The following is a 12,747-nucleotide window of genomic DNA, read 5'->3' on the forward strand; positions in this document are numbered from 1 at the left end:
ATCAAGGAGCTGTGCTATAAATGTTGGTCAAAAAGTGTAAACAAGCTTGTTGGTGTGGCAGGCATGCATTTTTTTATTTCTTTAAAAAATAAAAGTGATATCCAAGCCAGGCATAAACTATCAGAAAATAGTTTTTTAAAAAAACTTGTCTGAGAGGCTTGAAGCTTGTCAGCTTGACATGAAGGTGAAATGTTTGTTATAATTGAGCAATGTTCTTTTTCAGGGTACGACAGCTCCACCATGAACAAGTTAAGACAGAGTTTTAGACGAAAGAAAGATGTATATGTTCCAGAGTCCAGCAGGCCGCACCAGTGGCAGACTGATGAAGAAGCTGTCCGTGGAGGAAAATGTAGTTTCCCGGTTAAGGTAAGGCCTTGGTATGAGCTTGCTTCTGAAAGTACTTGTGCAGCTTTTCTTAGAATGGGTTATCACGTTTTTAAAGGTATTCACTTTAGTTATGGTATGACAATGTGAGGTATTGCCAGCTATGCCAGGAGCAGTAGGGCATTTAATGTGTAACATATGCCAGCATAACTAACTAGTTATGTAAAGAATTATAAGTCATTTGTATGCAACACCGATTTGTACAGGTGCTTGTGCTGAAAATGTATTTGTAAAGTTGCTTCTGTTAAAAAAAAAAAAAAAAAAAAAAAAAAAAAGTACCAACACTTGGTCCTGCTGGACAGAAAAAGAAGTTCATAGGTGTGTACTAGTCTAATGGCTCTGGAACCTTTACAAGCCTTGCCCGTATGATTACCCTGGCATCTTGCCACCCGACCTTATATGTTAGACTGTAGGGTAACTATTGAAATGAATACATTGTAACAGAGGATACTGGAAGAGAAGAGGTTAATTTCAGTCCAGCTAACTTTGAAAAATAGTCTGAAATGAAATTACCTGGTAGCCATAAAGACTGTGTCTTGCAGTTCTCAATGCAGCCCGAGACAAAAATTCTGTACTACGAAGTCTTCAGTATTGTCCTTAGCAGTGAACGAATAGCTACCTTGGAAGGGTGAAAGTGTTGGGATGGTTTTATGGCTTCCAGATGCTATACCACATCTTAGCAAAGCTCTGTCTGTGTGTATGATAACGTACGTGCGAGACTCTGGTTCAGTATCTAGTAAAGGGGGTAGTATGCAAATCAGAAGTCAGATGACCAGATGTATGTGATGTCATTCTGTAATCCAGGACTGTAATGATGATTTAATACCAGATGAGACTGAAATTTCTGTGCAGTCTGTTTTTGCAACCTGACCTAGAAGGATCACTCACCTGCTTCATCTTGCGTAACTTCAGTAAGTTATTAAGGAATAGTAATTCTTTAGATCATTCAGGATAATATAGTGAGATTAATTAAGTATTGTTTTTCTTTCTGTGTGAATCTCTTCATCTCTACTGTTTTAATATTTCCTGTGAATGAAATTTTGGTGTTTATTGCAAGTAGATATTTAGTATGTTCATGTTCTTTTATTATTTATTAGTAAATAGATTTAAATTTCTTATTGTGGTTACTCCTTTAGAGAATATTTTAACTGTTGAAAGTACTTACATTTATTTGGTGACAGAGTGGCCACTCCTGAGAGCCTTGCTGCATTGGTCAAACACTACCATTTCTGTTAATATTGATCTCACGGAGTATAATTGGGTAACCTTGTAAGAGCCTTAGAGTAGCTGTCTTTGGAGTATCTGGTGGCAGTAACTACCTTATAGTCTCTGCAATGGGTAGCAGTGCAAGTAAATCTGTGTGCCAGTCTTTCCCAGGTGCATATGTGTGCACGTGTGCTCGCATGTATGCTTGTGTGCGTGCGCCAGCTACTTTGATTAGAAACACAGATGTTCATCATGTTACACTGCTGCAGTCATTACACTTGGATTATCGTGCAGTCAGGCGGTCCCGTAGTCGGCCAGAGTTCCAAAGTCTTGGTCCAGCGTCGGTTGCTGTCGCTTCCTCCCTGACGTCAGTGTGCCAGGGGTATATAATATGCATCCGACACCATTTTATTCAGTCTTTCTTGCAGCGTGGTGCCCGAAGCAGAAGCAGTTCGCAAGTGCCGGTCGGCCGACTCCTGAGATTTTCGAAGTCTAATTTCAGATCCGAAGTCTTCAATAAAGCTAAGTATCCCGTTGGGGAAACTTTTTTCTTGCCTCCGGCCGATGTCAGAAAAAGTTAATAATTGTATTTCTTGTGGGAAGCAAATACCTCATAAGGACTTCCACTCTTACTGTATTCCATGCCTAGGCCCTGATCACGAAGTCACTAGTTGTCGGTTTTGTGCTAGATTTAACAAATGCACTATAAAAAATTTTTGATTTTGCTTTGCACTACTTTGGCCAAAGGTTCAATTATACTATGCCGTCAGATCAACCGACGACTGCAATTCCGAAAAAACACAAAGTCAAGGATAAAGACAGGCATCTGAGGTCCAAAACCGACGAAACCTCTTCTAGGCCAGTCGCCAGTTCTCAGTGAGGTGCTTTTGCAGCCCCTGACACCCACTACCTCAGAGCCACAGGCCGCCTCCGACTCCCACATGGAGACAACTAAGCCTCTGGAAACTCAAGGTGGTATTGGGCCTACGGAAACTAATCCCTCAGATGGGTCCGGAGCCGCTGAGCAGGCATCGGCTTCTGAGGGTGTTTTCAGACCTTCACAACTTACCATTAAAGCAACAGCCAAGACAAAAGTACCATTAAAGACAAAGAAGCAAGTGCAGCATTCTCCTGGACAGTCCTCCATGCCTAAGAAACAGATGCTTAAAATGGCCGAAGACCTCATTAATCTAATCAGGGGTTCCCATCCCCCTCCTGAGAAAAGGCTTAGGCAGGATACAGACTGATTCTTCTGATCAGGTTTCCATTTCCTCTGATTCCTCTTCAGACCAGGGATACTCTCTACCCCCCTATGAGGACTCTGATGCTGAAGAATCTATCCCTTCAGCCTCTCCTCCTGAGGATTATTCTTTTGGGGAAACCTTACATACCATGAGGGAGCATTTTCATTGGGAAAGTCAGGATTATTCAGAATCCAAAAAAAGGCTCCGGGATTTCCTTTTATTGCCTCAGCACAGGCCCCTGGCTATTCTGCCTGTGCTTGATATTGTGGATGATATGCTCTCTGAATCCAGCTTATCTCCTGATTCTTTGCCCTCTGCACCAGCCAAGCCAGATAGGTATTATAGAGTCCCTGACTCTCGCAAGTTCCTTTATAAAAACCCTTCTGCTGATCCAGAAACTATTTCCCAGGGTCCAAAAGGGGTTAAGGCTTCCATTGCAAAATAATCCAGTACCCTCTGACAGATTCCACAGCTTTGGTTAGATGGGGGAAGAAAGTTTACACTTCTGCAACTTTAGCAGTAAGGGCTTTAAATTGCCAGTTTCACATGCTTAAGTACCAACAGTATTTAATGGCTCAGTTAAAACAGAAAATGCTTGCAAGCTCAGAAGCTCCTGATTGTAAAGAAATGCAGGATTTATTGCATGCAGTTGAACAGGTGGGAAAACACACTCTGCAATGTGGTTTTGATTCTTTAGAGGCCTCTTGTAGAGCCGCAGTTATAGGTTCTGTGATTCGAAGACATGCTTGGTTAAAAGAGCAGAGTTTACCTGATCATGTTAAGGCAAAATTATTGGATGCTCCTTTACAGCATGATACCTTGTTTGGTGTTAAGGCAGAAGAGGTGTTAAAGAAAATGGAGGATAAAGCTAAATCTATGCAAACAGTCAAGGATTTCTTACAGGTACAGCCACTTCGGTTCAGCAGAAATTGGCCAACAAAGAATTGGTCCTTTCCAGTGTCCGACAATCCACAGAGAGGCAGATACAGATGCCAAAGAGGCAGATCTCAACCCCAAGGCTCTAACAGATGACAGTGGGGCACCTCAACCCCAAAAGGAGGTGAGGACAAGTCTCAACCTTACAGGAAACAGTCCCAATGACTTCCCCCTTCGTACGCCAAGCACTTCCCTTTTGGCAGCCCCCTTGGGGGAAAACTAGCACTTTTTTCTCAAAACTGGCAAACAGTCACACAAGACAAATGGGTTCTGAATATTGTGTCTCAAGGTTACAGGTTTCACTTTCATACTTTGCCAAGGCTAAAAGGAATGCCAGACCTGCCACATAATCAATGGGCAGAGGCACAAAAACAAATTTCAGCCCTCATGGACATGAGAGCTATTCAAAAAGTACCACAACAGGAACAATGGCAAGGATTTTACTCAAGACTCTTCCTGGTCCCAAGAAAGGACAAGGCCTGGATGCCCATACTAGACCTTTCAATTCTAAATACTTACCTGGATATTCTGAAATTCAAAATGTTGACATTACAGCAGCTTCTACTCATGCAGGGCAAAAAGGCTTGGCTTGTTACTCTGGACCTCAGAGGCATACCTGCATGTCCCTATCAGACAAAATTGCAGAATATACCTCAGATTCAAAGCTGGTACAATGCACTACCAATTCTCTGCACTGCCCTTTGGCTTATCTACAGCACCCAGGGTCTTCACAAAGTGCCTGGCAGCAGTAATTGCATTTTGCAGACAAAAAGGAATTCAAATATATCCATACCTGGACGACTGCCTCATTCAAGAAGAGACAAAGGACATTCTTCTACAGCATCTGGCACTTGTAAAAAGGTTGCTGATTTCTCTAGGGTACACAGTAATCAAAAAGAAGTCAAAACTAGTGCCCTCACAACAAACAGATTATATTCCTGGGTGCCAGCTTAAATACAATGGATGGCTTATCTCACACCAGACAAATTCAATTAACTCAATATTTTCAATTACTGGCAAAAAAGTCCCATCTCCCTGCAAGAAAAATTCTGCAGGCCCTGGAATTCATGGCATCCTGCATACTACTAATACCATATGCCAGACTGCATCTGAGGAAATTACAACAGTACCTAAAAAGTGTTTGAACTCGACACTCACAGTTTAGAAGCAGTAATACCAATGATACCCTGCCTACATCAGGAGTTTCGATGGTGGGTACAGGCATGTCACCTAAATAAGAGTCAGCCTTTTACCCTACCCACAGCCAGGCAGACTCTTAACAGCAGATGCTTCGGATTACGCCTGGGGAGCACACATGGCAGGAAAATGCATTCAGGGCAAGTGGACCACAGACCAGATGCATCTTCACATCAATCAATGTTGGCTGTTCAAACTGCCCTAACAGCTTTCAAGGACCTTCTGCATCCAGGACAATTATTATTAAAGACCGATAACATCACAGTAATGTGGTACATAAGCAAGGGGGCACTCATTCTTATCCCCTATGCAGGCAAGCCATGACCTTGTGGAGCACACCTCTAACGTATCAAGTTCATCTGCAAGCACAATTCCTGCCAGGAAAGAAAAATGCTCTGGCAGACTATCTAAACAGAAATATCATGGACCCTCACGAATGGAAATTGAATCCACAAATCTTCAGTATGGTAACGCAAACATGGGGATGTCCAGACATGGATCTTTTTGCCTCCCCACTGAATTGCCAACTACAAAAATTCTGCACAAGGACTTATCACACACAAGCATGGAAAGTGGATGCTCTCTCGTTCAGCTGGAAAAGCCTAAAAGTTTATGCCTTCCCACCACTGCCTCTCCTTCCAAAGGTACTCCTAAAAACCAGACAAGAAAAAACACACATGATGCTGATTGCTCCGGACTGGCCACGCCAGCACTGGTACCCAATCTTAAAGAACTTGGCTCAAGGCCCACCATGGATTTTGCCTCAAATTCCACACCTTCTGCTCAACAAAACAATCGGATCCTGCACGGTCAGCTCAAAACCCTAAACCTGGCTGCATGGCAGATTCATTAGTTCAACAGGCAACACCTCTCTCTAAAGCTGTTATGGGTGTCATTTTGGAGGCCAGGAGGCCTAACACCAGGAAAGCTTACTAAGAAAAATGGAAGAGATTCTGCACTTGGAACCAGGCTCAAAGCCTTAACCCGCTTGTCCCAAACATTCCTCAGATTTTACAATACTTAACTGAGATGTTGGACAAAGGCCTATCCTTCTCATCAATTAAGAGCCACACCTCTGCCATTTCAGCACATTACAACACGGATCCTCCTTTATTCTCTCATCCCTTGTTGAAGCAGTACCTCAGAGAGGCTAAAAACATAAGGCCACCACGTAGAGCACCAAGACCAACTTGGGACCTCAATTTCGTTTTGGAAAAACTGACCCTGCCACCGTTTGAGCCAGCCAATACAGCCGATCTAAAATTTTTGTCATGGAAAACAGCTCTGCTCTTGGCAGTAACTTCAGCACAAAGAGTCTCACAGCTACAGGCATTAATGGCAGTGGAACCTTTTTATAATTTTTCATCAGGACAGGGTTTCTTTAAGGGGCAAACCCTACCTTTATGCCAAAGGTGGTATCTAGTGTGGCTCTTAACCAAACCATCCATTTGCCAACTTTTTATCCAAACCCCCAGAATAAAGGGGAGAAACTTCTGCACTCTTTGGACATGCACAGGCAGCTATGCTTCTACTTGGACAAAACAAAAGCTTTCAGGAAAACTGAGCAACTGTTTGTAGCATATGCTGCAGGATCACAGGGCAAGGCTATCTCAAAGCAGACTATATCCAAATAGATAGGACACTGTATTTGTTACTGCTACACACAACATGGCAAGTCAGTCCCTAATAACATTAGGCCACATTCCACCAGGGCAACAGCCACTTCAACAGCCTTTCTCAGAGGAGTACCTACCAAGGAAATTTTGGAGGCTGTAACTTTGAGTTCAGTGCACACCTTCACCAAGCATTACCACTTGCCTCTTTACTCTAAATCCAGAGCAGGATTTGCCACTGCAGTTCTGCAGGGCCTCATAGCCAATCCTAACTCTTTATAGACCAGCCACCCAACCTTAGCTTTGGGATTCTACCCAAGTGTAATGACTGCAGCAGTGTAACACGATGAATATAGTACAGTTTTGTACCCATCATAAATGTAGATGTTCGAGTGTTCACACTGCTGCAGTCCAGGTTACCTTCCCTCCCTCCCCTCTGAATACCTTTCTATCCTATACAACCTTTGTGGTGTATTTGCTTGTATCTGAAGGTATTGTTTTTATTTTATATGTATATTTTTAATTAGCAATATGTATTGCCTGCCTACTTGGGGGCACCTGACATCTGGGGCAAGAAAAACTGAATAAAATGGCATTGGATGCATCTTGTATACCACTGGCGCACTGACGTCAGGGAGGAAGCGACAGCAACTGACGCCAGACCAAGATTTTGGAACTCTGGCCGACTGCAGGACCGCCTGATGGCAGGATAACCCAAGTGTAATGACTGCAGCAGTGTGAACACTCTAACATCTACATTTATGGTAGGTACAAAACTGTACTTTCACTGGTTTCACAGAGAGGGTGTTTGAGGACTTGGCTTGGACACTCGTCTGAAGACTCGACTCTACTGCTGTGCCGTTCGAGAGGTCTTATTGAGGGCCTAGAGAGAGAGGGAAAACCAGACCACAGACTGTGTGTGTTCCCTCTTTGCTCTTAAGGTAGGTTGTGCTTGATGCAGAGAGCTGCATCTGGGAGTACTGTGTATCTGTTTTTGTTCCAAGCGAACACCCGTCTCCAGTGTCATTGGTGAGGATTCAGTCTCCTTAAATCCTGGCCCAGAGAGGGGACATCACATATTGGCAAGCAGTGGTGTAGATATTAATTGAACTTCTGTAGCCTGTAGGCAGTTGTCATTGAAGGGGTGTGTGCTCTCAGCGGCCACAAGGTAAACGTACAGAGTTTTATTTATTTTTTTTTAGTTTAGTCAGGGAAAGCAGGCAAAGATGATAGCAGAGGATTATGGAAAGCTGACAAAGAACAAGTTGGCTAAGGTGTGTGAAGCCAAAGAACTGGTGCATGCCGACCTGACTAAAGCGGAAATGATTTCAGCCTTTGTCGCAGCTCAGACAAGCAACCAGGAGGGTAACCAGTCTGGTGATGGGAATTTGCAGCCCCCCAAAACAAGACAATTCATCTTTTCTTCAGAGGGCTTAACTCATTTGGAGTTAGAGACTTTTAACTTGAGGCCAAACATTTGGAATTGGAATCAGTAGACTGCAGCGTTTGGAAGCTTAAGAAAATAAGAACGCCAACATGAGAGGGAGATACTGACTCTTCTTCAGGGTCATGGAAGTAATGGGAAAGGGAATAACTGAACCCCAGAAGCAATAAAGGTCAGTAAATTTCTCCCACAGTTTAGAGGGTGATGATTTTGATAGTTTTATTCATATACTTGAAAGAGTATGTAAACACTATGTTGACCAAGGGCTCTGGGTATGGTGTATGACCCCCTTGCTCATGATAAAGCCGTAACTGCTGTTTCTAAATTGTCTGATTATTTAAAATGTGATAAAGTAAAACATTGTTTACTAGAATGTTTTAAGTTAACACCTGAAGCTCACAGAAAATAGTTTTGTGAGCATAGACACAAAGCAGATTAAAGTGTATATAATTATATTGCTGAGTTACTCACTTATTTTCGTAAGTGGGTGTCTTGTCATCACATTTGAAGGTCTGGCAGACCTTTTGGTGAGGAAACAAGCACTTAGCACTTTGCGTGAAGATTTGAGAATCTGGTTGGCAGACTGGCAGTGTTTAACTCTACAGATGACCTGGAGAGAAAAGGGGATCTGATCTCTACTTAGCAAGCAGAATATCACTGCACAAGACGGGGATACCCAGTGCTGCACATGGATGTAAGGGAACCCATGGTTGGCAGCCTTAAACATCCCAATAGAGTCCACCAGTAACAGGGGAAGCCACTAGTTCAGGTACATGGCTGGGATCAAGAGTTAGATGTTTTAAATGTAACCAGTGGGGCCGTGTATCATAGATGTCTATAGAAGCAAGGTTGGGAACAAAAGGTGGGGGAGCCAGCACTTGGGAATAATAGTATGCCAGTTGTAAGCTTAACCCTTGTTGTCTCCAGGCAACTATCACTATAGTTTATATCCTATCTTAGTGAATGGAAAACCGGTCACTGCTAAGAGACGCAGCCCCTAACATAACCACTGTGAAGCCTGCAGTGGTTAAAGAGGAGCAGTACTTGCTTGGGCAGTCCACTCCAGTCAGCTTTAGGAGGGACCCCATTCCAAATACCTTTTGCCAGGGTTCACCTTGACTGGGAGGGTGGAAAATGATGCAAGCAAATAGGTGTGTTTGAAGATTTCCCTGCAGATGCCATGATGGGGAAAGAGTTTGATAATGCAGTACTTTGTGTGCATGCAGTTACACGGAGTCTCGCTTGGAGACGAGCATTTGGATTTAGTAGCCTAGGGGAGACCCAGACAGACCCCACACCTGAAGTCAGGGCTGGCTGTTTCAGGGAGGGAACTACCCTGCAGCAGTGAGCATGAAGGTGAGCCACATCTGCTGGTAGGTACTGATGTTCCCTTGGTCAGAGTGACTGCAAGAGCAGAGGTGAGGGGTAGTACCATGCTGACAGTGAGGTACTGCTGTCAGAGGATACTAGGCTCCTGTGGAAAGGGAGCTAGTAATGGTCACAAAGGTAGAGCTGAAACAGGCTCAGCTCTCGGACCCTACCCTTAGAGTCTTGAGGGAGGTAGCTAGGGAGGCACCTGATCCTCAAGGTAAAGGGGAGTCTGTGTACTGGAATAAAGGATTACTGTACAGTGTGTGGAACCCTGAGATGGGGCTAAAAGGTGAGGTGATACAGCAGATGGTAGTGCCTAGACCCTACCATCTGGCACTTCTAGCTGTAGCTCATGACATTCCTTTTGCAGGTCATATGGGCCTAAAGCGTATCAGGAGATGTATTATGGAGAACTTTTACTAGCCTGGGATTGCAAGGAATGTAACAGGGCATGGCTGAACCTGTTAGCAGTGGCAAAAAGCAGGCAAGGCCGGAGACTATGTCAAGGCTCATTTGATGCTTTTGTGATTGAGGAGCCATTTCAGAGGGGTAGCTGTGGGTATTGTGGGCCTCTGAGGACCCCAAGTTTCACAAGGAAGAAGTATTTCCTGATGGTAGTAGATTATGCTGCTTAGCTACCCTGAGGCGTGGGTGCTCTGTCCTCCAAGGCAGAGAAGGTGGCAAGGCAAATGTGTTAGAGATTTTCAGCAAGGTAGGTTTCCTGAGAGAAATAGACTGTCTGACAGAGGTGCCAATTTCATGTCTGGTTTGTCTGTGGGAGTGCTGTGGGGAGAAGCACCTAAAGGCCACCCCCTCCTGCTCCCAAACTAATGGTCTTGTGGAGAGGTAAAACTCTACACTAAAAACCATGTTGCAGGCATTTTCAGACGAGTTTGAGAGAGTGGGATAAATACTTGCCATATCTGCTGTTTGCATACAGAGAGGTACCCCAGGAATCCGGACTGCAACAGTGAATATACTCTAACATCTACATTTATGGTAAGTGTACACAACTGTACTTTTTTCACCCTTTGAGTTGCTGTGTGGGTATTGAGTGGGGGGTCTTTAGATTTGATTCATGATGAGTGGGAAGGTGTGTGAATCACACAAGGAGTTTGTTGTGGCATATGTCCTAAGCCTCAGGACAAGGCTTAGGGAGCTCATGGGCTTGGCCCATGAGAACCTGGCAGGAGCCCAACAGCAAAAAAAGGTGTGATATGACAGGAATGCTCGAGGCTGAGAGTATGCTGTGGGACAGCAGGTTATGGTTCTCATTCCTGTCGCACAGTAAGCTGCAGGTAGCTTGGGAGGGACCCTTCAAAGTGGTAAGGAAGGTCAGTGATAACTACATGGTAGAACTGCTAGGCAGGGGCATAAACTGTACCATATTAACATGATGAATCCTTACCATAAGAAGGCCCTGGTGCTGAGTATTTGCAGTGGATGGCAGGAGGAGTATGAAGGGAATTTGGTGACTGATCTTTTCAGTGATGCTCGGACTGACACCTCAGTGGAAGGGGGTAGTAATGTCCCACGGGCTATCCCCTGTCCAGATTCAAGAATTCCAAGCCGTGCTGCAGGAGTTTGGGGGGCATGATCAATGGGAATCATGGGTGCACCCATTTGGTGCAGCACCATGTGGACACAGGACTCCAAAGGCCTATCAAGTAGGTCCCTTACAGGGTGCCTGAGCAAGTTGGACAGTCTCTGAGGGAGGAGATAACCGGAAACTTTGGACCTGGGAGTAATCCAGGAGTCCAGCAGTCCCTGGTCCTCCCCAGTGGTGCTGGTAACAAAGAAAGATGGCAGCGCCAGGTTCTGTGTGGACTACAGAAAACTAAATAATCTCACAGTCATATGCTTACCCCATGCATTGGGCAGATGAATCCTTAGAGCAGCTGTGTGGGGCTAAGTATCTGACCACTATTGAGCTGACCATGGGCTACTGGCAAGTGCCTTCGACTCCCACCACTAGAGAGAGGTCAGCCTTTGTGACTCTCCAGATTATACAAGTTCACAAAGATGCCCTTTGGGATAAAAATTGCCCCAGTAACCTTCCAGAGGCTGGTAGATCATATACTAGCAGAAGCAGGAGATTATGCCCTTGCTTACCTGGATGATGTTGCCATTTACAGCCATTCCTGGCATGAGCACCTTCAGCATGTCAGGGAGGTCCTGGGCGAATGGCAGGGTTGACCATCAAGCTCAGGAAGTGTCAGGTGGGTATGACAAGAGGTCTCCTACCTGGAACATAGAGTGGGGAGTGGTAAGATCAGGCCAGAGCCTGCCAAAGTGGAAGGTATTCAGGTGTGGCCTGCCCCTGTTACCAAGACACATGTGAGGTCATTCTTGGAGACAGTGGGATATTATAGAAAGTTAATTCCCAATTATAGTACAATAGCTGCTCCCCTCACAGACCTGATGAGGAAAAACTGGCTAGATAAGGTGGTGTGCACCAAGCCTGCAAGCAGGCATTCTAACAGCTTAAAGGGGCTTTGTGAGGACTTCCTGTGTTAGCCAGTCCAGGTTACAGAAAAGAATTTGTTATGCAGGTGGATGCTTTGAACCATGGGATGGGGGCTGTACTCCGCCAGGTTTCCTCAGAAGGAGAAGAGCACCTAGTTGTATATCTCAGCCATAGACTCCAACCCAGGGAAGAATGTTACGCAGCTGTAGAAAAAGAATGGCTAACCATAGTATGTGCATGGCAGAAACTTCATCCCTATCTCTATGGAAGGAAATTAACTGTAGTTACAGACCACAGTCCCTTAACATGGCTACATTGAGCCAGCCAGTTAAAAGCCAAGTTACAAAAGTGGAGCCTAGGGCTGCAGACATATGATATGACAGTGGAGCACCGTAGTGGGGTCAGCAATGCCAGTGCATAGGCTCTCAAGACAGCGTATCGGTTAATGTATTCCCAGACAGGTCCATTCCTGTCAACAACGTTTCTCAAGGGTCACTTGAAAAACTAGCTTGAGTCTTCAAAGTGGAGGGAGAGGTGATGATGAGGTATTACCAGTTGTGCAAGAAGTAGGGCAGTGGATGTGTAACATAGCCAGTGTAAATAATTGTATTTCTTTGGATATCAAACTGATTTGTACAGGTGCTTGTGTTGAAACTGTATTTGTAGAGTTGCTTGCGTTTAAAATAAAAATGCATCAACAGTGGGTCCTGCTGGATAGAATTATACCTGTATCTGACTGTGTGGTAACTGTTGAAATAATTGCATTGTAATAGAGGAAACTGGAAGAGAAGAGGTTAATTTCAATCCAGCTAAGTGTGAAAAAGTCTGAAATTAAATTACCTGGTAGGCCATAAAATTTGTATCTTACAGTTCTCAATGAAGCTA

At 44.4% G+C, this 12,747-nt stretch overlaps 1 protein-coding gene across 1 annotated transcript in view; it reads left to right on the plus strand.

The window, feature by feature from the left end:
- Positions 1-201: 201 nt before the first annotated feature.
- Positions 202-12,747, plus strand: part of NUMB (NUMB endocytic adaptor protein) — a gene marked incomplete in the record, with an annotated part of 721,408 nt that continues 708,862 nt past the window's right edge. The window contains 1 exon segment of the mRNA XM_044074208.1: positions 202-366. Within this exon segment, the coding sequence (XP_043930143.1) occupies positions 241-366 (126 nt within the window).

This window comes from Protopterus annectens, chromosome 6.part0 (genome assembly GCF_019279795.1).
Source record: "Protopterus annectens isolate FY-2018-M chromosome 6.part0, PAN1.0, whole genome shotgun sequence".
NCBI classification, from domain to species: Eukaryota; Metazoa; Chordata; order Ceratodontiformes; family Protopteridae; genus Protopterus; species Protopterus annectens.